At 39.1% G+C, this 27,836-nt stretch overlaps 1 protein-coding gene across 3 annotated transcripts; it reads left to right on the top strand.

Moving 5' to 3' along the window:
• LOC133639296 (far upstream element-binding protein 2-like) lies at positions 1 to 27,836 on the top strand. 3 transcript variants are annotated; one of them, XM_062032515.1, is made up of 18 exons: positions 1 to 357; positions 11,287 to 11,389; positions 11,474 to 11,527; positions 11,613 to 11,649; positions 11,730 to 11,788; positions 11,876 to 11,947; positions 12,042 to 12,099; positions 16,256 to 16,403; positions 16,879 to 16,977; positions 17,062 to 17,205; positions 19,281 to 19,383; positions 19,516 to 19,640; positions 21,383 to 21,673; positions 21,741 to 21,850; positions 21,929 to 22,014; positions 22,117 to 22,317; positions 25,682 to 25,872; positions 26,005 to 27,832. In XM_062032515.1, exons 1-18 carry the CDS (start codon positions 268 to 270, stop codon positions 26,011 to 26,013), a joined length of 1,980 nt encoding a protein of 659 aa, XP_061888499.1. In that variant the 5' UTR covers positions 1 to 267; the 3' UTR covers positions 26,014 to 27,832. The 3 variants fall into 3 exon arrangements, with proteins under 3 accessions (XP_061888499.1, XP_061888500.1, XP_061888498.1); XM_062032514.1 differs by having other exon boundaries at positions 2 to 357; positions 21,926 to 22,014; positions 26,005 to 27,829; XM_062032516.1 differs by lacking the exon at positions 11,474 to 11,527 and having other exon boundaries at positions 21,926 to 22,014; positions 26,005 to 27,836.

Here is a 27,836-nt window from a genome sequence, read left to right as displayed (position 1 = left end):
GGGCGGCGCAGTTCGTATTGCGAACGTCGGATCTCAAAGCAGGGGGTTCGGGCTTAGTAAAGGCCGGACGGGGGAGGGCCGAGGGTGCATTGATTGGTTATTTTAAGCAGGGAACTTTGCCGGCGTGGTAAGCGATCTCCCTCACATTGGTCTTCTCGTGTCGCTGCACACCAGCTTTGGCCTTCCCGCTTCTGCGCAGCCCGACCCGGCCAAAGCCACTCGGCCTGCCCCCAGTGTGTTTTGTCAATCACAAGGAGAAAAAGAAGCATGTCCGACTACGGATCTTTGCCGACCAATGGCGTCGGTGCCGGAGCTAAAAAGGATGCGTTTGCAGACGCCATGGAACGAGCCAGACAGGTACAGCCAAACATTAGCACACTGGCGGGCGGGTTAGCATGTGTTAGCAAAGCGGCTAGCTGGATTATCCTTGTCGTTAGCTTCAGTTCACTCGCTAGCTTGTAGCCTAATGCTAACCGGCGTCCCGCCGTAGGTTAAGGCTTTGTGAGGTGTTCTGTGTTTTAATCTTTAGGCTACAGCGCTTTTTAATGACAAAATACACCGTCAAATCGTTACAATACGTCCAACTTCAGCCGTTTGAAGTTTAACTACCAGTTATCTACGGTCTAACAGCCCACCACCACCACGTATGTTTGTTACAATTTGCTCACGGATGAAACACACATTTACTACCGTTATAACAACCAAAGCGTGTGGAACTGCATTTAAATGTTACTATTGTGTATTTAGGAATTAACTGTTATAATGTACATCTATACAAATATATAAGCACATTTGACTAAAATTGTTGGTTGCACAAACGATCCCTGAACAGACTAATGTTTTAATTCAAAGGAGACGTAAAAAAACCGAATGTGTAACTCTGACAAAATCAATTAAAACCAAAAACAAATGTCCACTGCAGAGGGCGCGGGTTCTCAGTAGGATATTAAAGTAGATTAAAAACAAAATACTTGTTTGTACAATAACTTAGAAGAAATTATCCTCTAAATCACTAGTGTGCCGTGGGAAATTATCTAATTCCACCTATTTGGGTTAAATAAAAGGTTTTGCAATTCAGTAATTATAGTCTGCAAATTATGTGTTGTTGTTGAGTGTCCGTGCTATCTAGAGCTCGGCAGAGTAACAGTGTAATATTCTTCCATATCAGTAGGTGGCAGCTGGCAGGTAATTGCTTTGTAGATGTCGGAAACAGCGGGAGGCAGTGTGCAGGTAAAAAGGTGTCTAATGCTTAAACCAAAAATAAACAAAAGGTGAGTGCCCCTAAAAAAAGGCATTGAAGCTTAGGGAAGGCTATGCAGAACGGGACTAAAACTGAACTGGCTACAAAGTAAACAAAACGGAAAGCTGGACGACTGCAAAGACTTACTGTGGAGCAAAGACGGCGTCCACAATGTACATCCGAACATGACATGACAATCAACAATGTCCCCACAAAGGAGGATAAAAACAACTGAAATATTCTTGATTGCTAAAACAAAGTAGATGCGGGAAATATCGCTCAAAGAAAGACATGAAACTGCTACAGGAAAATACCAAAAGAAAAAAGAAAAAGCCATTAAAATAGGAGTGCAAGACAAGAACTAAAACACTACACACAGGAAAACCTAAGTCATGGGGTGATGTAACAGGTGGTGACAGTACACCTACTTTGAGACAAGAGCTATATTGCTGCATGGTTGGTTATGGTTCAAAGTCATATACAACAAGCGCGACGACTTTTTACTGTCAACTGAGTTTCGTTTTTTAATGATTTCTGCTGGTGGTGTGCCTCTGGATTTTTTTCAACGCAAAAAATTGTGCCTTGGCCCAAAAAAGGTTGAAAAACACTGCTTCTAAATCCTATCATGGTTAGATCAATGTTGCAGTAATTTTCAGACATCCAGAAATAGATATCATACTGGAGTTGTATCCAGGGCTGCAACAATTTAGCAATTAATTTGATTAGAGAAATGATTTGCCTATATATTATTTTGCCTCGATTAATCTTTTAATAAGTGTAATTTAAAAAAAAAAGTAAGATTCGTACCCGGACATAGTAAGCGGACATAGTTTCCGCACTGTTGCTGCAATAATAATAACATGAGAGCGTTGTTGTGTTCTGATCTGTGTGGGGATGAACGGCAAAGAGTTTTAGTTCTTTTATTTTTATTTATTACACATGTTTAAATTGCAATTTTAATATTAATGTGCATTTTTCATAAAATAAAAAATGGCGTTATGGCAACCACTAATTTCCATAAACAGAGAATCCCAGACTTCCCTCTCAGGGCATCCCAAAGCGTTCCCAGGCCAGCTGGGAGACATAGTCTCTCCACCGTGTCCTGGTTCTCAACAGTGGAACCGGAATCCCTAAAAGCACAGACTGCGCCTAGAAATTATGTCCTTAAAGGTTGTAAACAGAATCGGTGACAAAGGGCAGGCCTGGCGGAGTCTAACCCTCACTGATCATACAGGGAGGACTGCCATAATCAGGTGGTCCGATACCCCATACTCTCTGAGCACACTCCACAGGATTTCCTGAGGGACACGATCGAATGCCTTCTCCAAGTCCACAAAACACATGTAGACTAGTTGGGCAAACGCTCATGCACCCTCATGGACCCTGCCGGGAGTATAGAGTTGGTCCACAGTTCCACGATCAGGAAAAAAAAAACATACTGCTTCTCCTGCATCCAAGATTTGACGATCCGGTGTAGCATCCTCTCCAGTACACCTGAATAGACCGTACCTGGAAGGCTGAGGAGTGTATTGGTAAATCAGTGTAAAATATAAAAAGGGTTAGCTATTTCATTTTTACTTAATCAAGTTAGGTACAATTCTCAAAAATGGCAAGATATATATAATATGTAGCGTACAGAATATAAGAGGCAGAGAGCCACTTTGAAACATTTTATGCATTAAAGATGGAAAACCAATCCAATTGAAAGTCAATATACTGTATTATAAGCCTTCTTATGTTATAAAGCAAATGTACTCAAATGTATAATCAAAAATATAAATTTTAGTATAATAATAAACAAATGTCTAATGTAGAAATGTATAGGTTGGAGTTCAAATCCCAGCCGAGTCATACCAAAGACTATAAAAATGGGACCCTAACCTCCCTGCTTGGCACTCAGCAACAAAGGGTTGGAGTTCAAATCCCAGCCGAGTCATACCAAAGACTATAAAAATGGGACCCATAACCTCCCTGCTTGGCACTCAGCAACATAGGGTTGGAGTTGGGGGTTAAATCACCAAAATGATTCCCGGGCGCGGCGCCGCTGCTGCCCACTGCTCCCCAAGGGGATGGGACAAATGCAGAGGACAAATTTCACCACATCTAGTGTGTGTGTGACAATCATTGGTACTTTAATCTTAATCTTTAATATCAAGTGTTTTTCTATGGCACTATCGCTAGTTATGTCTCCTGATAGCCAAAGGCTGGGCGGTTTTGTCCGTCTATATTTCCAATATACTGTGTACTTTTCCCATTAAAAAAAAAGTGAACTCAGTTGATACCTTCCAGACACCCAAACACATTACCACACAACACATTTTATAGAGAATTATTGTTATGCATGCAGGAAACAATGTGAAATACGTAAACATTTAATACCACTTTTACCTTTTATTTATTTATTTATTTGAATTAGGGCAATGCATATTCGTCAACATAGAGCAACAATGTAAATAAGCCGGAGTTAGCACAATAGCTAATTTTCATCCGTTGTCCTTTTGTTTAAAGACGATGAGTGGAAAGGGAGGGATAGGCCAGCGGACGCCACCTTTGAACTTTGCACGTTATTTTTTTAATTCAATAGTGTTTCTTATTGTCTTAAAGGCCTACTGAAATGACATTTTTTTATTTAAACGGGAATAGCAGATCCATTCTATGTGTCATACTTGATCATTTCGCGATATTGCCATATTTTTGCTGAAAGGATTTAGTAGAGAAAATCGACGATAAAGTTCGCAACTTTTGCTCGCTGATAAAAAAAAGCCTTGCCTGTACCGGAAGTAGCGTGACGTCACAAGCGGTAGTACTGCTCACAATTCCCCATTGTTTACAATGGAGCGAGAGAGATTCGGGCCGAGAAAGTGACGATTACCCCATTAATTTGAGCGAGGATGAAAGATTCGTAGATGAAGAACGTTACAGTGAAGGACTTGAGAGGCAGTGATGGACGTATCTTTTTTCGCTCTGACCGTAACTTAGGTACAAGCTGGCTCATTGGATTCCACACTCTCCTTTTTCTATTGTGTATCACAGATTTGTATTTTAAACCATCTCAGATACTATATCCTCTTGAAAATGAGAGTCGAGAACGCGAAATGAACATTCACAGTGACTGAACATGTAAATACACGATTAATAATTCAGCTTTGCGAAGCTAAAAAAAATAGAAGCTAACCTAGCTACGTAGCCAACGTGAAATCAGCAGTCTCAAATGCAGATAGAAACTAAATTAAAAAAAAACCTGACTGGATGGATAGACAGAAGATCAATAATACTATTAAACCATGAACATGTAAATACACGATTAATAATATTCCGCTTGGCGAAGCTAAAAAAACAGAAGCTAACCTAGCTGCGTAGCCAACGCGATAGCATAGCAGTCTCAAATGCAGATAGAAACTAAATAAAAAAAACCCTGACTGGATGGATAGACAGAAGATCAATAATACTATTAAACCATGAACATGTAAATACACGATTAATAATATTCCGCTTGGCGAAGCTAAAAAAAACAGAAGCTAACCTAGCTGCGTAGCCAACGCAATAGCATAGCAGTCTCAAATGCAGATAGAAACTAAATAAATAAAAAACCCTGACTGGATGGATAGACAGAAAATCAATAATACTATTAAACCATGAACATGTAAATACACGATTAATAATATTCCGCTTGGCGAAGCTAAAAAAACAGAAGCTAACCTAGCTGCGTAGCCAACGCGATAGCATAGCAGTCTCAAATGCAGATAGAAACTAAATTAAAAAAACCCTGACTGGATGGATAGACAGAAGATCAATAATACTATTAAACCATGAACATGTAAATACACGATTAATAATATTCCGCTTGGCGAAGCTAAAAAAACAGAAGCTAACCTAGCTGCGTAGCTAACTTAGATGCGGCGGCGGGCGTTGTACGCTTTTGACTACACCCCGGCCGCCATCAGAGTCGGCAAGAAACATATTTCCCCAAAGTTACGTACGTCACATGCACATATCAACACGCACGTAGGGGCAAGCGATCAAATGTTTGGAATCCAAAGCTAGACTCACCGTAGTGCGTCTGTTATCCTGCTCAAAACACAACACAACTTCCTGGTGTTGGTGTTGCTGTAGTCCGCCGCTCCACCGATCGCACCTACAACTTTCTTATTTGCAGTCTCCATTGTCCATTAAACAAATTGCTCAATCGCTTTATTAACAAGCGGTTACTGGTTGTAGTTCAAAAAGTAACGCACACACATACACGAGCTGCTGTTAGCCAAAAGTCACGCTCACACACACTGAAGTTCTCCGCCAACTCACTCGCGCATGCGCGTTCCCCAAACCCTTAAAGACACAGTACACTAATGCAGATATCACAGATATTACAGTATTGTACTTAGCCGCTAAGACACCGATCGATCCCACCTACAACGTTCTTCTTTGCAGTCTCCATTGTTCATTAAACAAATTGCAAAAGATTCACCAACACAGATGTCCAGAATACTGTGGAATTTTGTCGAAGAAAACAAGAGGCTTTTCTATCGGGTCCGATGGGGTCCAACCACTTCCGTTGCTTTTGTGACGTCACGCGCATAAATCATATCCAAAGGAGTTTTTCAACCGGAAGTGTGGCGGGAATTTTAAAATTGCACTTTATAAGTTAACCCGGCCGTATTGGCATGTGTTGCAATGTTAAGATTTCATCATTGATATATAAACTATCAGACTGCGTGGTTGGTAGTAGTGGGTTTCAGTAGGCCTTTAATCAAAGTGCTGACACTTGCATCTTTCTTTGGTGCCCATGTGGGTTATTTGGATTGAGTCACTAGTGTTGTGCAGTATACAATATAAATTATATAAATTTGGCCAACCATTGAGCTTTTAATACTATCGTTGTATCGTGATACTGCATATTAATGACACATTGTAGCAAATTCGACAGCAACAAGCAAAGGAAGGCGTCCTCAACGCAATATAGCATCCTTGCTGACGGCTAATGTTCATCCACAGTGTAAAGCCACTTCTAAGTCAACAGTCCTTGCCTCAATGGTGGCAAATTACAAACCCCGTTTCCATATGAGTTGGGAAATTGTGTTAGATGTAAATATAAACGGAATACAATGATTTGCAAATAATTTTCAACCCATATTCAGTTGAATATGCTACAAAGACAACATATTTGATGTTCAAACTGATCTTTTTTTCTTTTTTTTTTTCCAAATAATCATTAACTTTAGAATTTGATGCCAGCAACACGTGACAAAGAAGTTGGGAAAGGTGGCAATTAATACTGATAAAGTTGAGGAATGCTCATCAAACACTTATTTGGAACATCCCACAAGAGAACAGGCAAATTGGGAACAGGTGGGTGCCATGATTGGGTATAAAAGTAGATACCATGAAATGCTCAGTCATTCACAAACAAGGATGGGGCGAGGGTCACCACTTTGTCAACAAATTCATGAGCAAATTGTTGAACAGTTTTAAGAAAAACCTTTCTCAATCAGCTATTGCAAGGAATTTAGGGATTTTACCATCTACGCTCCGTAATATCATCAAAGGGTTCAGAGAATCTGGAGAAATCACTGCACGTAAGCAGCTAAGCCCGTGACCTTCGATCCCTCAGGCTGTACTGCATCAACAAGCGACATCAGTGTGTAGAGGATATCACCACATGGGCTCAGGAACACTTCAGAAACCCACTGTCAGTGGGTTTCTGAAGTGTTACAGTTGGTCGCTACATCTGTAAGTGTAAGTTAAAACTCTCCTATGCAAGGCGAAAACCGTTTATCAACAACACCCAGAAACGCCGTCGGCTTCGCTGGGCCTGAGCTCATCTAAGATGGACTGATACAAAGTGGAAAAGTGTTCTGTGGTCTGACGAGTCCACATTTCAAATTGTTTTTGGAAACTGGACGTCGTGTCCTCCGGACCAAAGAGGAAAAGAACCATCCGGATTGTTATAGGCGCAAAGTTGAAAAGCCAGCATCTGTGATGGTATGGGGGTGTATTAGTGCCCAAGACATGGGTAACTTACACATCTGTGAAGGCGCCATTAATGCTGAAAGGTACATACAGGTTTTGGAGCAACATATGTTGCCATCCAAGCAACGTTACCATGGACGCCCCTGCTTATTTCAGCAAGACAACGCCAAGCCACGTGTTACATCAACGTGGCTTCATAGTAAAAGAGTGCGGGTACTAGACTGGCCTGCCTGTAGTCCAGACCTGTCTCCCATTGAAAATGTGTGGCGCATTATGAAGCCTAAAATACCACAACGGAGACCCCCGGACTGTTGAACAACTTAAACTGTACATCATGAGAAGCTTAAAAAATGTCTCCTCAGTTCCCAAATGTTTACTGAGTGTTGTTAAAAGGAAAGGCCATGTAACACAGTGGTGAACATGCCCTTTCCCAACTACTTTGGCACGTGTTGCAGCCATGAAATTCTAAGTTAATTATTATTTGCAAAAAAAAATAAAGTTTATGAGTTTGAACATCAAATATCTTGTCTTTGTAGTGCATTCAATTGAATATGGGTTGAAAATGATTTGCGAATCATTGTATTCCATTTATATTTACGTTTAACAAAATTTCCCAACTCATATGGAAACGGGGTTTGTACGTCCCTCGTATCATCCATGGAAGAAAAGGACTAGCTAAACATGCTACACTATTTATTATAGGTAGCTAAACATGCTACACTACTCATTATAGGAGGATAAGCTAACCGCAAGCTAGAGCTCTTGAATATCAACAATGATATTACCAAGTTGTATTGTATCAAATCGATACCACAGTGGTTAGAGCAATAATGGTGATCAAAATATGAATCACTCAATGACTTTGAAAATGTTTAGTTTCCATTCCATTATCAGCATTGGTATGATACAATACTGCTCCCGTAACTACGTGGTATTGAATCGATACTCAAATTTGTAGTAACACTCACAACTAATGTAAAGTACCCAAACAGAAGAATAGATGTTTATTACGTTATAACATAAGTGTAGACAGAACCATGTTACAGCAGAAAGAATTAGCAGTAAATCAACAAGTAGATTAATAATAATTTTCAGAAAATAATACAACCGGAAATTATGTAATATGTTACTACGTACGTCAGCAGCCATTTTAGGAGCCTTTGTGGCCCATTTTGAAATGGTTTTATTATTTACATACCAAACCGTGACATACATTTTAGGCCATATAGCCCATCCCTATTAGTCACCATCACCAACATGTGGGATTCTTTGTTTGGGTGCTCGATTTAGCGGAATGATACACGAAGAAAAAGGCTACTTTATGTGCTGGACTTTGTACCAAATTCAGTACTAAAATCAAACGATACCATATTTTGATACATTGGTTGCACATGACATCACGTTCGGTTCCTTAAGCATTTGATAGGCAAACAGGCGTATTCATAGTGGACTGCCATTAGGTAATGTTGCAATTCTTCGTTCCAACAAAGCAAACATGCTTGATAGAAAGCGCTCGAAAGTTAAACTCTACCTTTCAAGCTAGGTCAATGCCAATTTACATTGGGTAACGCTGTATACTGTGTATATACAGTATATGCATGAATAAGTTCAACCAGTTAGCGTCAGTGATTTTACATTGCGATTTTATTGTCTCTAAATTTGGTAATCAAAACTACAACTATGGTGTACGTTACAATCAGTGTGTAATAAGTACAAGACTGGCAGTTTCAACGTAATGAAAACATGAATACCTTGCCCGTTTTGCAAAGCGGACCTTGTTTTTATGGCAATACATCGGTGATACGCGAGCATTTAAAGCAGAGCTATAATGCCGGACATTTGGAGGGAGGATGCGGTCTCAACCTCGGTAAGAGTGTTTGCTTCTACCTTGTTAGCTAGCTAACAAGACAGAAACAAAGTTGTGTGAAAAATAACTATCATTTTAGCCAATGTCAGCAAGCTATAAACTGTGTCTACATCAATTCAATTACGTTTTAAAGCGGCGTCAATTTGCAATTCTGAAAAAAGGCACTTTAACAAACGCGAACCGCGCGTGCGTGCACACACAAACACACAGAAACAGACTGACAAGCACCAATGCGGCGGTATCACAAGATTAAACATACAATCGTCTAAATAGCCAACATTTTAAGAATTAATCAAATATAGAATTCTACACATTGAGTCTATTAGAAATTCCATCAAAAACGGCACTAACATAATTCATTTATATCTGATTACTATACAAGAAATAACAGGAAAATAGGAAACTTCACCTGCAGTATCCAGTATTTATTTCACAGTCACACTGGTTGAGTTTTTTTGCTAAAAAGTTACTGAAACGTTTTCAACTCACTGAACCATTTCAGATCGTATCATTTTAAAAGTCAAGTCAAGCTTTATTTGTATAGCACATTAAAACAACTTAAGTTGACCGAAGTGCTGCACAGGGCACAGAAGACAATAAAAGCAACAAAACAGTGAATAATAGAATAAACTAAGAAAACATTTTTGTTTTGAAACTGTTGAAGTAAAAACAATATAAAATCAAGGTTATTTGCGGAATGTTTGACAGAATAAATTAGTTTTTAGCAGGGTTTAAAAATGCTCCGTTTAAGCAGCCCTAATGTGCAGAGGCAGATTGTTCCATGCTTTTAAAAAAGTAATCGTCCCTGAATGGTATCGGTAACCACAAATTCGATTCAGAATTTGTGGTTACCGATTTTTTTAATGCATTCTAAATATTAAATAAATGTAAATAAAAGTCAGCTTACAGCAGAACCAGTGGGAGCTCCTCTATTCCGCTCATAAAATCTGATAAATGACCATTCAAAAAGCGGCAACAATACTATATTTACATTTCGTGACTTGAATATTAACCAAGTATTCGTGATAATAATATTATAAACACTAACGCAGATTAACTTTTTAGAGCGCCGCCGTGATCACACAATGATACTATGTTCGCTTCATTGACTGATCAGCGGCTTCCTCACTCCCTAGCTCCGTGTAAGTTTATTCTAGATCATAAATCATGCATCTCACCTGCACAGAAGAAGTGCGAGTAGGTGTTCCGCCCCACCCCTCCTCCACCCAGTTTCCTCACGAGGATTATGAGACATTCTTTACCCAAATGGGAATATATAAACATCTAAGCAGTCGGCCTCTTAAAGACAGCAGGTGTTATACAGTAAGTGTTGTTTTGTTAGTTGGCTCTCATAAAGTGAGAAGTAATCGGTGACTATAAGAGAAAAAAAGCAATCATTGTGATTCGTTTTTTAAATTACCGTAATCAGAATCAGAATAGTTTTATTGCCATTGTTTGAGAACGGGTTCACAAACTAGGAATTTTTCTTGGTGCAATCGTGCAACATAAAACACACATAAAACCTATTTGCTTAAAATTATCAAAATACTGAACATTATCTATACTTACATCATGTATATAAAACCCTAATGGAGGTGTTTGGGGTTTTTTTAGGGTCTCTCTAGGCAGAATTGAACAGCTCCAATAGGCTCCATTGTAAGCGGACATTTGATTGCATTTATTTACAAGTTAGAATGCATTTAAAAAATCCATCCGTCATGTCTTTCATAAAGATTGTCAACGATATGCAGAATTCCAAAAAAAATGCAGTTCCCCTTTGAACACCTACAATTACCACTCGAACACACACAAAAGTACCGAAAATTGTTACCGTTTAGTACCAGTATTTGTTTTCCAGGTTCCAGGAATTGGTACCGTATCGGGTGAAGGTATCAAACCCTATTTAGGCCCATGATACCTGACAGAATTTTTTATTGAAAACTTAATCATGCAAAAAGGGGGTGGTGTACTAAAACATGGGTTCCATTAATCTATTCTATATAATTTTATCATTTCCCAGACTCAAGCTTGCTTCATCATTTAAATCATAATTCCTGTTCTTTAGTTAAGTTGTCCCAAACATCCCAAATTTGCTAATGTCATTACATAGTGCAACTGTGCATGATTGCTGCACTCCGCCTTTTTAAACCCTTTTGTCCGAAACCTGGTCTAAATGGATCATCAATCAAGCTTGTCTTCTATGTCTTTCTAGATCGCAGCTAAAATCAGCGGTGAGACTGCTCATCTGGCAGGCAACAATGGAGGAGCGGAGGGGTACCCGTTTTCCACACAGAAACGATCGCTCGAAGAAGCAGGTTGGAATGAAGCTCACACTGTCCCTTTCTCTTTGCCTAAAACTGCCATTATCATTAGAAGGCTTACCTTTTCCTTTTATTTAGACGAACCTGATGCCAAGAAGGTAGCGTCACAGATTGAAAGAGATTCTTCTTTGTGTACGTTAAATATGCACTTTGATTCCTCACAAACGCTGGATTATCTCGCTTTCCAGCCACTCAAAAATGTCTCCTTTTCTTGCAGCCATCGGAGCGCAACTGGCTGCCCTGTCTCAGCAAAGGTATGAGGTTATTTTTCATATTAAAGTTTTTTAGTCTTCTGCCACAAAAGTGATGGAATGCATTGTGTACTTATCTGCAGCATCAGGTCCTCCACAATGACAGAAGAGTGCAGAGTGCCTGACGCCATGGTTGGTCTCAGTAAGTACACTTATTTAAAGCCCATATCCTCAATGCTGTCCTGCAATTGTTAAACCCCAAAATATATTGGTCTTCTTTCCTGTTAAGTCATCGGTAGAGGGGGTGAACAGATCAACAAAATACAGCAGGACTCTGGCTGTAAGGTCCAGATTGCACATGGTGAGTCTGATGGCAGCCTAACATTTACCTTTTGAAGTAAATTAGTTATGCAAGGATCTCAGTTAACCCTGGTTCTTCATAAATGTTTCCACAGACAGCGCTGGTACTACGGAACGAAATGTTTCTTTGACAGGTTCAGCCGAAGCCATACAGTAAGTTCAGTTTCATATTTAAAACAAAATGAAAGCGTAGTCTGTGAGCTTTTTTCATTCATGTTAAATGTCATTAGTCTGCTGTTCTGATTAAATAAATAATTTAATGAGTTTCTAGGAGAACCCCTTTCCTACCCGAAAGGGGTTCTCCTAGAAGCTAATTGAATCTCAACAAATTTTTTTGTATTTGCAGTATGTGTCAAGGTAACGCTTTCCTGTTAACTTTCCTTCTAATTGCCTCGTCTCACGCTGTGTCACATGTTCTCTGTGGGTAAAGTCAAATCCCAAATTTGGGATTATGAATACAAAGGCCAAATAGAGGTGATGTATGTCACTGGCCCAAGTAAATTTTTTTGCAACCAAAAATTGTAACATCACAGAACTTACTTAACAATTAAATCAGAAGTTAAACTTCACTTTAAAACATATATAATTATCACCAGGAAAGAAAGGAGAGGCGTATTGCAGCTTGTTTGAAGGCAAGCGCCATATAAGCAGCCACTCATTAATAACATACAACAGCTTAAAAGTATTATGATTTAGGTCAAATGATTACAATAGCTATCTACATCAGATTTAGTTGCATTGGCCAAGTATGTTTAACACACGATTAATTTGGCTTGGCAGACTGTGCTTTTCTTGGTTAAATGCAGGAAACAACTATTAGGCAGCACATTACAGTGGTGGCCGTCTTGTAGGATAGATCTAAGAGTGTCCAATAATGTGAGATACTTGAAAGAGAGACTGCATCCGCATATTCATTATATAATCAATGCATCAAGTGGACATTAGTGAGATTCTGTTATTTTATTTAGTTTTGTACCATATTGTCTGAAAACTGAAGTTGCTGATCCACCGTAGACAGAGACTCTTTTCACAACACAGTTGATAACTGATTGAATGGTGTCTTTTTGTCTGTTCAGTTATTGACAAGGAAGTTTTAAGGTTTGCAAAAAGGAAATATTTGAAAGCAAAGAGTATATTTTTAGGGTTTAGTCTTGGTATATGCATGAGTATGGGGACAGAGCAGCTACATGTTCCCCCCTTATTCTACTTATGACTACTTTTATATGTAATTATAATATATCCATATTCAATGTTACAATACGATTATCAATACCTCTCGCCATTTTTTCGCTATAAACATTAATTTCTCATTAGGGATGTAACGATATAAATAAATAAATAAATAAATGATAAATGGGTTATACTTGTATAGCGATTTTCGATATAAACATTTCATACCACGGTTATTCTGGCCAAAAATGATCACGGTTATTAATATTGTGGTATTGTTTAATGTGCTCAAAAATGGCTTACACGCTGACATCTTTGGATATTATTTTCAAATAACAAAAACTAATAGGCCCACTATTTTGCATGTTGTGTTTTTTATAATTTACTTAAGTGTTCTGGCGGGCTTTGTGGTGTCCTACTTTGTTCAGTGGTCCTCGAATGCACAGTAAAAACACCTTTGTGTCCTATTCCTCCGAGTATAGATCAACCACTCTGGGCTAAGAGCACAGCTTGTAGGTTCACTGTGCACAGTTAAATAGCTTACCGGTAGTTAGTTACTCAGACAGAAATGTGTTTATAAGTTTAGATTGGGGTATGTCGTTTCTTAATGGGAAAAGATGTTAATCTATCTTGTATTCATGTTAGCATTTAAGCTAGCAAGCGAACACTAGTCTGTCTGTGGGTTTATCAAGTTTTGCGATCATTTTAAGTTAAAACAGTAATACTAAATGTTATACCGCGGTTATCGTCAATACCGTTTATCGTTACATCCCTCCTCCTTAGTGAGTCGGATCACAGTAATGGGAGACAAGATCCCAACAAATGCTTTGCTCACTCGTGGGCATTGCCGACGTAGTATAACTCTCACAGGACTATAAAGTGGAAGAAAATAATTAACTTATACTTTTGTTAAAACATAAATGTAGAAAGGGGGTGTAAGCATTTGTTTCAGCGATTCAAATCCTAATTTGAGATTGCCGATACGATTCGGGGGCGATATTAGTTTATGGATGACAATACGTTCCGAAAAGACTCAGTGAATTTAAATCGATTTAGTAACTTTTACAAGCAAGTAAACAACAATTAATGGGCAATGCATTCACATCTAATTTGAATAAAATGCAACCAACACTTGTTGAATTAACAAGAGGAAATTTTTTCTGTTCTCATTTTCAACATTAAAGACATTTTCAATTAAAGTATAGTAACCAACATTTTAAAACAATTGTACCTGCTACTTCTGCTTTTGTTTTTCAACATAAAAATAATACAATAATAATACCAAAAATAAAATGCGACCAACATCTCTTTAGGTTGAACTAGCAGCAGATACAGTATACTTGCTAATGTTGTTGTTTTTCAACATAGAAATAATACAAATATAACAATGTAAAAAAATAAGTGCAAGCAAATCTCTCCAGGTTAAATGAGCAATGGTTTGACCTGCTCCTACTGTCGCGTTCGAGGTGTAGGGACTTCTAGTCTTTTGAAGCGAGCATGCTGACTCAGTTTATTTCACTCGCATCACATTCGACGTCATCCTTGCGCCAACATTGACAGGTCAAGAAATATTCAAACTGTTACACTACCGTCATGAATTTAGAGTAGACTGCATTCATTTATTATAAAAACATGGAAATGCTTAATATTGTGTTTCTACTTACCGGTAATAGATTCTACTTAAGAGACATAAATATTTTTTCTAAATGACTTGGAAAACATTTTGCCAGACACCTTAAAAACATCCATCCGTTTTCTACCGCTTGTCCCTCTCGGGGTGCTGGAGCCTAGCCCAGCTGCACTCTGGCGGAAGGCGGAGTACACCCTGGACAAGGCGTTACCTCATTGCATGGCCAACACAGATAGACAGACAACATTCACGCTCCCATTCACACACAAGGGCCAATTTGGTGTTGCCAATCAACCTATCCCCAGGTGTCTTGGAGTGGGAGGAAGCCGGAGTACCCGGAGGGAACCCACGCAGTTGTGTCATCGGTGTTTGCACTATTACATTTTGTACTTTGCTTAAATGATGCTGCAAAATACAAACATTTTGTTTTACCCACACATCTCAGTATCACCATAACGACATATTGTAACTGAGCGCCATATATTGTTACCCTGAGATTCCCAGCACTAATACGTCATTACTTGTCGTGTGAATCTTTCTGATTCATGGGCTGACCATTTGGTTTAGAATCTAGTTTCGATTAAACACGATTCTCAATTAAAGCCGATTCTTGCCGTGTTTTGTTTGGTATAATAAAGATAATTATAATTAAACTCTTTCAAAGCCGGTTACATGTTAGAAAAGCTTCTTCTGTTTGCATGGAGATGACCTAAATCTACCGTTTGTCAGTCTTGGGGTCGTGGGGGGCTCGAGCCTATCCCGGCTGCATTAGAGCAGAAGGCAGTGTACACCCTGGACAAGTTGCCACCTCATCGCACGGCCAACACAGACAACATTCAGACACTAGGGCCAATTTAGTGTTGACAATCAACCTATCCCCAGGTGCATGTTTTTGGAGGTGGGAGGAAGCCAGGCAGTCATGGGGAAAACATGTACACTCCACACATAAAGACCCCAAGGCTGGGAATTGAACCCAGGACCTTGTTACTGTGAGGCACACACACTATCCCCTGTGACATTGGGGCTTGGTTGATTGGCAACACTAAATTAACTCTAGCGTGTGAGTGTGAATGTTGTCTGTCAATCTGTGTTGGCCCTGCGATGAGGTGGCGACTTGTCCAGGGTGTACCCCGCCTTTCGCCCGAATGCAGCTGAGATAGGCTCCAGCAGCCCCCGCGACCCCGAAAGGCTGGATGGGTAATCGATTTTTGAATATTGAGTCATTAAGAATAAGGATGCATAAAAATCGCGATTTGGATGTGAATCACATTTTTTTGGTGCATCCCTATTCGTAATATACTAAAACCCCAAAATTACAGATTATTGGAAACAAAAGGTTTTCATGTAGCGCTTTCTTTGACGTCACCAACCTGGCCTGCTATAAGTATTATACATTTTTGTGACAGGGTAATTTTATTGTATGTTAAAAAAAAAAATGTTTTAAGAAAAATGATGAGCTTCCTATTTTTTAAGGTTTATCATGTGAACGAACACTTTATCTGCTTCCAGGAGAGCCAAGGCACTCATAGATGACATTGTGACAAGGGGCCCCGATTCGTCCAACGGGCAGTCCGGTTCCATGCAAGAGATGATCATCCCTGCGGGCAAAGCTGGCCTCATTATAGGCAAAGGAGGCGAAACCATCAAGCAGCTACAGGTTAGACTGTGAAGTCTGGTTATGTTTGGAGAGTGTAAAGAATGGATTGGTTATGAATATGCAATGCTACCTCTAAGTTTGAGCATCATTCATTTTTGGAAACTATTGTTGGGATTTGGAACCATTTTTTGTACCCAAAGGAAATAAAATAAATTGATTTGTTCCACGATGAAACTGTCACCGTTATAAAACTTGATTAACTAAAACTATACAATTAAGTTTTAATCATTTTAACATTAAATAAAATGTTAAAGTAATATTTTTACGGTCGGACAGGTATAGAATTACGGCAAGTTATTAATATAAAATTAAAATATATTCATATACTCAGCGTAACTTGAAACTAGTATAATTTTCGAAATTGTTTTGGTTGATTTTTGATTTGGAGGATTAGAAGAATTTGACTTTTGGGGTTCCTTGCTTCAGTCATTTATTTACCTGTTCGTCTCTCTCTCTCTTTTGTGAAACATTAAAGGAACGAGCTGGAGTTAAAATGATCCTCATTCAAGATGGATCCCAGCCACCAAACGTGGATAAACCTCTGCGCATCATTGGAGACCCTTTCAAAGTGCAGGTACTTAAAAGAGCCCTAGAAAAACATTATCTCCTTTTTTTATTTTCCCCTCATCTGGTTGTTGGTTGTTTTTTTGTTTTTCAGCAAGCTAAGGAGATGGTCAATGAGATTCTCCGGGAGCGGGATCACGCCGGTTTCGGAGAAAGGAGCGAATATGGCTCAAGAATGGGCGGAGGTGGAGGTGGAGGCGGAGGCGGAGGTGGAGGCGGAGGCGGAGGGGGCATTGATGTAAGTGAGATTTATGGATTTTCTTAGGCAGTACAACATATTTGTCAAACTCCCGGTCAGCAAGAGAGAGACGGTTGCTTGTGTGTGTGTGTGTGTGCGCGCAACGCTGCACTGTCCTCCGTTCTTCCAGTTATATAGCTCACACACTTCTACAACTACACTGAGGAGATTACAGTAATGTCACTTTTCAGTTAACTTTACAGACTTGGTAATATACGGCAATTAGAGGTAGCTAACAGTGAATCTAATGGAGTCATCGATTGTGCCTGTAAAGCCTTCTAAAAACAGCCATCAATACCCCATTTACATTTTGTCACCTGAATATTAACTAAGTATTAGCGATATTGTTATTATAAGCTGAGGAACTACGTTTAGTGGCGCCGTGGTCACAGTAGCTTATGCAGCTACTGACATACTGAGTCGGTGAGCTGCTGCATTGACTCTGTATAAGTTGATTCTAGATTATAAATTGTGCCTCTCGCTTGTATAGTAGAATGTTGTGATTATAAACCAACCAACCAACATTACCGTATAATTCGGAGCATAAATCGCGCCGGAGTATGTCGCACCAGCCGAAAATGCACAATAAAGAAGGAAAAAAACATTTAAGTCGCACTAGAGTATAAGTCGCATTTTTTTGGGAAATTTATTTGATAAAACCCAACACCAAGAATAGACGTTTGAAAGGCAATTTAAAATAAGTAAAGAATAGTGAACAACAGGCTGAATAAGTGTACGTTATATGACTCATAAATAACCAACTGAGAACGTGCCTGGTATGTTAACGTAACATATTATGGTAAGACTCATTTAAATAACTATAACATATAGAACATGCTATACGTTTACCAAACAATCTGTCACTCTTAATCGCTAAATCCGATGAAATCTTATACGTCTAGTCTCTTACGTGAATGAGCTAAATAATATTATTTGATATTTTACGGTAATGTGTTAATAATTTCACACATAAGTCGCACCCCTGGCCAAACTATGAAAAAAAACTTCCACTTATAGTCCGAAAAATACGGTACATATATACTTACTAGAGGTGGGGAAAATAATCAATTTTTAGATGCATCGCAATTCGGACATAAATGATTATAAAATCGATTAGTAAACATCAAAAAATCTATTTATTTACTGTAAATAAAGTAATGCAGACAGTTCTAAAATTTGGCTGACTGACTCACCAAGAGATTCGACTAGCTCCTTTATTTTAGGGCACTTATGTTCCAGTTTTGCACACATTTCTATTACAAATACACTGTTTTTTAAAGTTGCAAGCGATGAACGCTTAATTAGTTAAATGAAAAACTGAATCAATATACATAAATTAAAAATGCATCAAAATCGTGAGGTGCCCAAGAAGTCCCATCTCTAATACTTAGTGTGTATATAAAACGTTAAAGGGTTTGTTTTAAAAAACTTTTTTTTTTTTTAATTTTTTTTTTTTTTACTTTTTACATAAATAAATACAATCATGTGTGCTTACGGACTGTATCCCTGCAGACTGTATTGATCTATATTGATATATAATGTATATATTGTGTTTTTTATGTTGATTTCGTTAAAAAAAATATATATATATATATTTTTTTTAAATTTCTTGTGCGGCCCGGTACCAATCGGTCCGCGGACCGGTACCGGGCCGTGGCCCGGTGGTTGGGGACCACTGGTCTAAAGTATAAAATATAGCTCTTGTCTGTATGTTAAGAGGATGACTGAGAGGTAGTCAATCAACAATCTATCAAAATTAACACGCCAAATCGACATCTAAAGCTCTCTCTTGAAGCGCCCGCACACAGAGGCTTGTCTCTTTTTTTATGGGGTTAAATTTCAGTAAGTAGTTTTGTAAAGGTTCAAGAATTACTTTAGAGGACATTATATTGAGTATTCTGATTGAGTCCAGGTTTGATTGACTGACTTGAAAGTGCTGGAAATGGACAGTATCACGCTAACAAAATAATTCATTTTTATATTTGTTTGAATAATGGTAATCTTAAAAATGAACTTGAATCTCACAATTGCAAAAGTGTGTTTCGTCATGTCTATTGTGTGTTGGGTTTTTACAGATAGCTGTTCCTCGCCATGCAGTGGGTGTCGTAATTGGACGAAGCGGGGAGATGATTAAAAAGATCCAGAGTGATGCTGGAGTTAAAATACAGTTTAAACCAGGTGAGTGCCTTTCGAAATTGTATGTTTTGCTTTTAAAATCAAATTGGTGGTCATTCCACTGCCTCTCGCATTCTCTTGTCTTTTAGAATCCCTCACCCGTTAAACTTATTTTAAACTGACTTTACTTTTCAGATGATGGCACTGCTCCTGAAAAAATTGCTCATATTTCGGGTCCTCCTGACCAGTGTCAACATGCAGCCTCCATCATCACAGATCTGCTTCAGAGTATTCGTAACCGAGATGAGGGAGGCCAGGGGGTAAGTAGGCAATGGGCAGAGACGACCCATTTTTTAAACTGTCTTTTGCTGCTGAGCATTTTGACAAGAGACTAGGGTTGTACCGATACCTATATTTTGGTACCAGTACCAAAATGTATGTTGATACTTAAACTAAAGGGCACCACAAAAAAAATTCATTTTTGGCTTCATTTTGACAGAAAATCTTAAAATGCGTTAAACATATGGTTCTTATTGCACTCAAAGAACAATTTAAGACGAATACAATTAAAATGTAAAGGCAGTAAACACACTGGGCTTTTTTGTTGCACTCAAAGAACAATTTCATGTATTACATTTTGCTTGCCATAATGTAGGATTAGGTTAGAATAAAATATAACGTGTTATTGACATTATGATTTATGGTTGCCACTTACTACTGCAATATGTCTATGCTTTAAGAAATATAAAATCATTTGTAAACACTAAAAGCAATACTATAGTTAAAAGTACATAGATAAAACTTGTAGCAGGTAAAACACATTGTTAAAGATAAAACACAAATTGTAGCAATTTGGTACGAAATTCAGTCATTTTACTTGCGTGCATTGGCAGTTTGGACATCGCTAATACTGTATTTGGCATCAAGCCAAACAGGTGTATGTGCATCTATGTTTCTGTATGTGCACAACAGAGGAGCTAGTTAACTTTATTAGCTGTCAATCTTACTGCTTATTTAATTGTTTAGCTTAGTTCAGTGGTTCTTAACCTTGTTGGAGGTACCGAACCCCACCAGTTTCATATGCGCATTCACCGAACCCTTCTTTAGTGAAAAATAAAATGTTTTTTTTCAAATTCAAGACAGTTATATGTTTTTGGTAACACTTTAGTGTGGGGAACATATTCAAAGTAACAAAGACTTGATTTAGAGTTATTTGGTTAGGGTTAGGGCCAGGGTTAGAGGGTTAGGGATATAATAAGGTCATGCCGAATAAGGCAATAATAAGTACTTAATAATGACTAGTTAAGAGCCAATATGTTACTAATTTGCATGTTAATAAGCAACTAATTAATGGTGAATATGTTCCCCATACTAAAGTGTTACCATGTTTTTTTACTGGTGCACAAAATTAACCGTGCATGAACATCACCTTGTTCAAAGAACAAAACCAACATAGTGTATAAACTCACAACAAATTACACACCTGCAAATCAGTGTGACTTCTGCTGTTGCCGTATGCGTAATACGCCGATAGGGAGACGTTTTTATTTACACGATGAGTCGGGTATGTCTTGACCTCCGCTGAACCCCTGAGCCCGACTCACCGAACCCCTAGGGTTCGATCGAACCCAGGTTAAGAACCACTGGCTTAATTTGAAGCATAGGTGGTAACACATTGATCATGCCACCTTTGGGCACACCGAGGCGAAGTTAGTTTCAGGTTGGACATTCAACAGACATGGCGAGGCATGTTTTAAAGCAGCGCTTGCAACGCGGCACTTCTGTGTTTAAAGCGTCCTCTTTATCGATAGTTTTAAAACCCAAATACCTCATCTTATACTTCACGCAACCTCTAAATCAACCAGTAGGATTGTCTTTATTTGCCATTTTTCCTCTCCTCACTGTTTCTTCTTGTGCGCTCTGTGAGTGTGTGCGCTCTGACACACTTAGCATGCTCCTCTGCTCTGTATGGCAGTATAGTACCGTTTTGAATTCATTAGTACCACGCTACTTTATTAGTACTGGTATACCATACAATCTTACAAGAGACTTTGTTTCGCAGGGCCCCGCTGGTTCAGGGATGCCACCTGGAGGACGAGGACGGGGTAGAAGCCAGGGCAACTGGGGTCCCTCGGGTGAAGAGATGACCTTCTCCATTCCTGCTCACAAATGTGGACTTGTGATTGGCAGAGGAGGAGAAAACGTCAAATCCATTAACCAACAGACTGGTGCATTTGTTGAGATGCTACGTCAGCCACCACCAGATGGTGATCCAAGCTTCAAACTGTTCACCATCAGTGGAACCCCTCAACAGATAGACTATGCAAAGCAGCTAATAGAAGAGAAGATTGAGGTACAGTTATGGACTGCAACTAACAATGTAATGACTACATGGGCTCACCTTTTAAAATGTTTTTTAGGTGCAGTTGTGTCCTGTGGGTGGTGGTCCTGGTCCAGGAGGTCCCGGTGGTTCAATGGACCCCTATAACCCCAACCCATATAATGCAGGAACCCCTGGTGGAGCACCCCAGTATGAACACACCTAAATATGGGAATTTTCTGAAATGTTATCCCTAATTAACTAAGTTGTCCTCCCTCTTTACAGTAGTGGTGCACCCGGTGGTCCACAGTACCATCCTCAGGGCTGGGGGAACAACTTCCAGCAATGGCAGGCCCCTGGGCCACAGGACCCTAGTGAGCACCCTTTTTTCAAACATATCATTAATTCATTTAAATTCCTTAATGTCAAACTTTTAGATGTAGAGTATTGATTCTTCCCATCCCTCCTGCCACCAGATAAGGCACCAGCAGATCCGAATGCCGCTTGGGCAGCCTATTATGCACAGTACTATGGTCAGCAGCCAGGCGGTGCCATGCCAGCCCAGACCCCAGGAGATCCTGGACCACCAGGGGACCAGAACCAAGCACCACAGACTGCTGGTGGCCAGCCAGACTACACAAAGGCTTGGGAGGAGTACTACAAGAAGATGGGCATGGGTAAGCAGCCTTATTAGTTTTCAGTCCTATAAGAATTTATTTGGTATGCTCGGCCTGGGCTAATATTAAGTCAGTTAACCGACAATAAATGAAAATTAAAGTCGGAAAGATTTCCATCGTTGATAAATCGCCATGTGCGTGCTTTAAGAGCATTCAGGCTTTTCGGCACTTTTAGCGACTTTGCACATTTGTACCATAGCAAAAAGAAATGAAGGGGGTGAATAATCTTATCCTCGTTAAGTGTCTTTAACTCTTAGTGTAGTGCCGCGGGGTCGATGGACCGCTAGCATCACACAGTGCACCTAGTTGGCATATAGCAGCTAACATGGACAAAATGAACACAAAACCGAATTCCACCCAGTGTGGGAATATTTCAGTTTAAACCTTTGGAATAAGATGAGCCTATCAACACAGAGAAACCAGTTTGCCGGATGTGTGCGACTAAAACAAACCTGCATGCCCACTTGAAACACATTGACCCGACAGTCCACACTCACTTTGTGTTCGGTGAACAAGCCAGGTCAGTCTAAACAAAACGATGCAAAAGAGTGTGTGCTCAAAGTGAGGATAAATACATCACCAAAGACATGCTGACATTTAATACTGTTATAAAACTAGCATTTAAAGGCCTACTGAAATGACATTTTTTTATTTAAACGGGAATAGCAGATCCATTCTATGTGTCATACTTGATCATTTCGCGATATTGCCATATTTTTGCTGAAAGGATTTAGTATAGAACGACGATAAACATCGCAACTTTTGGTATCTGATAAAAACACCCCTTGCCCCTACCGGAAGTAGCGTGACGTCACAAGACAAAGGATTCCTCACAATTCCGCTTTGTTTACAATGGAGCGAGAGACATTCGGACCGAGAAAGCGACGATTACCCCATTAATTTGAGCGAAAAGATGAAAGATTCGTGGATGAAGAACTTTAGAGTGAAGGACTACAGTGTAGTGCGGGGTGTATGTTTTTTCGCTCTGACCGTAACTTAGGTACAAGCTGGCTCATTGGATTCCACACTCTCTCCTTTTTCTATTGTGGATCACGGATTTGTATTTTAAACCACCTCAGATACTATATCCTCTTGAAAATGAGTCGAGAACGCGAAATGGACATTCACAGTGACTGAACATGTAAATACACGGTTAATAATTTTCAGCTTGGCGAAGCTAAAAAAAATAGAAGCTAACTTAGCTACAGAGCTAATGTGATAGCAGGCTCAAATGCAGATAGAAACAAAATTTAAAAAAACCCTGACTGGAAGGATAGACAGAAGATCAACAATACTATTAAACCATGAACATGTAAATACACGGTTAATAATTTTCAGCTTGGCGAAGCTAAAAAAAAATAGAAGCTAACTTAGCTACGGAGCTAATGTGATAGCATCAGTCTCAAATGCAGATAGAAACTAAATAAAAAAAAACCGTGACTGGAAGGATAGACAGAAGATCAACAATACTATTAAACCATGAACATGTAAATACACGGTTAATAATTTTCAGCTTGGCGAAGCTAAAAAAAAATAGAAGCTAACTTAGCTACGGTGCTAACGTGATAGCATCAGTCTCAAATGCAGATAAAAACTAAATAAAATAAAAAACCCTGACTGGAAGGATAGACAGAAGATCAACAATACTATTAAACCATGAACATGTAAATACACGGTTAATAATTTTCAGCTTGGCGAAGCTAAAAAAATAGAAGCTAACTTAGATGCGGCAGCGGGCGTTGTACGCTTTTGACGACACCCCGGCCGCCATCAGAGTCGGCAAGAAACATATATTTCCCCAAAGTTACGTACGTGACATGCACATATCGACACGCACATACGGGCAAGCGATCAAATGTTTGGAAGCCAAAGCTGTACTCACCGTAGTGCGTCTGTTATCCTGCTCAAAACACAACACAACCTCCTGGTGTTGGTGTTGCTACAGCCAGCCGCTAATACACCGATCGCACCTACAACTTTCTTATTTGCAGTCTCCATTGTCCATTAAACAAATTGCAAAAGATTCACCAACACAGATGTCCAGAATACTGTGGAATTTTGTCGAAGAAAACAGAGGTATTTGTATGGGTCCAAACACTTCCCTTGACCTCGTGACGTCACGTGCATACGTCATCATACCGCGACGTTTTCAAGCGGAAGTTTCGCGGGAAATTTAAAATTGCACTTTATAAGTTAACCCGGCCGTATTGGCATGTGTTGCAATGTTAAGATTTCATCATCAATATATAAACTATAAATGGGTTATACTTGTATAGCGCTTTTCTACCTTCAAGGTACTCAAAGCGCTTTGACAGTATTTCCACATTCACCCATTCACACACACATTCACACACTGATGGTGGGAGCTGCCATGCAAGGCGCTAACCAGCTAACCATCAGGAGCAAGGGTGAAGTGTCTTGCCCAAGGACACAACGGATGTGACTAGGATGGTAGAAGGTGGGGATTGAACCCCAGTAACCAGCAACCCTCCTATTGCTGGCACGGCTACTCTACCAACTTATTTGCTGTCATATCAGTGTTCCTCACTCGGAATCTGCCAAACTTCATTTTGTTTTGCATATGACCTGTTTATACTGTAGTGTTTATATTGTTACTTTGCACTTTTGTTTAAGAAGGCCCTAACTTGATTGTCAATTAATTAATGCACAACTCCACCTCTGCCTACATGTGCAACATTGTTTGTCAATACTTTATTTAGCTGTTTTATTTATTGTTATAGTTGTGTATATTTGAGGGCCCCCCAACCCCTCCTTAATGTTTTTAAAATATTTTTTATTCAAGGGCAAAATTTTACTTACAGGCAAAGTATATTTTGTTTGTTTGTTTTATTTAACTTAGAGATTGAAATGTTTTCATTCCAATTACAATGTTAAAATTCACGAGAAATACAAGTTTATTGCATTTTAAAGGATACACATGCAATATTAAGTATTATCATTACATCAATGTTTAATTTGGTCTCATAAAAATAATGGCAATAACATAGTTTATTGACAACTTGAAGGTCAATATGTCGTCAAGCAAAATTTATCGGCCCAGGCCTATGGTATGCATGTTAACAATTTATCCCTCAGTGTAAGATGTGTATATAATCATTCATTAACATAAGAAATGTGAACATGTTACGGATCATTTTAGTGGATATAGGGAGCTTTTAGCTTTTAAATCTTTTTTTTTTTTTTTTTTTTTTTTTGCATCAATGGTTCCAGTCTGTAAGAACTTCTGGTACTTAGTAAATTCAGTGTAGTACAAGTGAGGCTGTAGTATTTCAGCATAATGACAGTAGTATTTTAACAAATGAAACACAGGATGTAATTGTACTTGGTGTTTTTGTTTTTTCAGTTCAGCCTGCAGGAGGGGCAGCAGCTGCTCCAGGAACAGCGGCTGCTCCTGCAGCAGCTGGAGGAGCAGCACCTGGAGGCCAGCAGGATTACAGTGCGGCCTGGGCAGAGTACTACAGACAGCAGGCTGCTTACTATGGGCAGGGAGGGCAGGCACCCGGGCAACCAGCTGCTCCACAGCAAGGGCAGCAGGTACATTTTTTTTAATTTCTCAAGAATGACCGAAGGGTCTCTTTTATATGATGTAAATGAACAACTGTAGTCAGTCATCACTAGAATACCTCACTCAACCAATCGCATGGCATATGTGATTTCTCATTTCAGGCCCAGTAAAGATGTCATGACCGTGTGGATGGTTTTGTTGGCTCCTGGGACTTCTGCTTATAGAGATTTCCATTTTGGCTTCAACAATTTAAGACCCTGATTTCACAATTTCCCTTTTTTTTTTCTTTTTTTTTCCTTTTTTTTTAATTCAAAACTTGCTAGTTGTCTGAGCTACTATCCCCCACCCCACTCCCTCGAACAGAACAAGGGGGAAACTTTTTCTCATGCATTGCAACAAGGCACTAAATAATGTTGATAGAATCTGTCTGCTCATCAACTCACCCACACTGTGTAATAATAAGTCTAATTTACCTTTTCAAAATATTGTAAAATATGTCTCTTTACTGCAGAGAATTCACAATTATAAATTTCAAGTTTCACATTCTGGTTAATGGTATCACTTTGCAGTATATTTTATGTTAAAATTCTGCTTTGATGGCAACATTTTTCTTACTTTTGGTACTTTTTAAACCTCATTTAAAATAAGTATCAGTGTTGAAATTGCAGTTGTAATTGACCATGCATTTCTTAATTTTTATTTGATTCACTGTAAAAATCAAACAAAAAAAACAAAAGTTTTTCAGAAGGGGATTGTGTGTGTGTCTGTACTCTGTAAGCAATAATGCTACTGAACAGGAGAATGTGTGCAAGTTTGCTGTAATATGGCATCTCATATGTTGGCTGGTTGTGTGTGCATGTATGTGTGGGTTTGTCTGCCCTCTGCTTATTTCTACAACGTAATTGATGGACAATATTTTTTTCTGTTCCGATAGGCTCTGTCATTGTATTTTGTTGTTTTTTACAGCTTGTTTTTAAATACTTAAAATAAAACATTCAGATCTAATTACCTCTTTAATCACAAATGTTTCTCTGCATTATAAAGTTAATACAGATTAAAAGTTAACGCATTAAATAAAATTTCCTTTAAAAGCACAGGGGCGGCGTAGCTCGGTAGGTAGGGTGGCTGCACCAGCGACTTGAGGGTTCCAGGTTCAATCCCCGCTTCTGCCATCCTAGTCAAAGCTGTTGTGTCCTTGGCCAAGACACTTCACCCACCTGCTCCCAGTGCCACCCACACTGACCTAAATGTAACTTAGATAATGGGTTTCACTATGCAAAGCGCTTTGAGTCACTAGAGAAAAGCGCTATATAAATATAATTCACACTTCACAATTTTTTTTGTCGCACGATTAACACTCGTGCGTCCTGTTTGACCCCTCTGCCCATTCCGTAGTGTTGGAAAATGTATGCGTTCAGTTACTGTTGAGCCACAAGCGGGGGCAAAATAGCAAGCAGAAATGGACAAAGGAAATGGTATATTTTGGAAAGCCCAAAGCCATGGCAACTGGTCCTCTTGACAAGACTATTTCATCCATGATGTCCGTGAGCCATACTCCTTAGAGCAAAATGCCTTGCATTCAGAGGGGTGGAGCTTCACTTCTTCGTGTAGGTTACAGTTTACTGCATTGATAACATAATGTTGATTGTTACTGTAACTGGTCTAGTAAGATGGAATAAAAGCTCAGCAGAAAGGAAAGACAGAAGGCAGTAAGTCTAGTCACATTTTTATCAGACTTTCACGTTGTCAAAACATGTCAAGACACGTTCCTAAAACCAATCACACACTTCCAGCTAAATAATAGAATAGAAAGTACTTTATTGATTCCTGGGGGAAATTCAGCACCACTGTTAGCTCACAATAAACAAACACTTAGGTATTTTTTACATGTGAATAATATAGTCTATTATACAGCATTATTCACATGTGAATAATATAAATACAGTCAATTATACATTCAAGTACAGTCAAAAAGGAACATATGCATTATACA

The sequence above is a fragment of the Entelurus aequoreus genome, linkage group LG22 (assembly GCF_033978785.1).
Source record: "Entelurus aequoreus isolate RoL-2023_Sb linkage group LG22, RoL_Eaeq_v1.1, whole genome shotgun sequence".
In the NCBI taxonomy this organism is placed as follows: Eukaryota; Metazoa; Chordata; class Actinopteri; order Syngnathiformes; family Syngnathidae; genus Entelurus; species Entelurus aequoreus.
The sequence above is the reverse complement of the archived record's forward strand: the minus strand, read 5'-3'. Positions and strand labels throughout refer to the sequence as shown.

Bases quoted from the DNA above. Each gene is read 5' to 3' on its own strand.
- LOC133639296 (XM_062032514.1), top strand. From the start codon at position 268: ATGTCCGACTACGGATCTTTGCCGACCAATGGCGTCGGTGCCGGAGCT. The intron at 11,390-11,473 runs GTTGGAATGAAG...CCTTTTATTTAG, and splicing joins ACGATCGCTCGAAGAAGCAG to ACGAACCTGATGCCAAGAAG. The intron at 16,404-16,878 runs GTTAGACTGTGA...GAAACATTAAAG, and splicing joins AAACCATCAAGCAGCTACAG to GAACGAGCTGGAGTTAAAAT.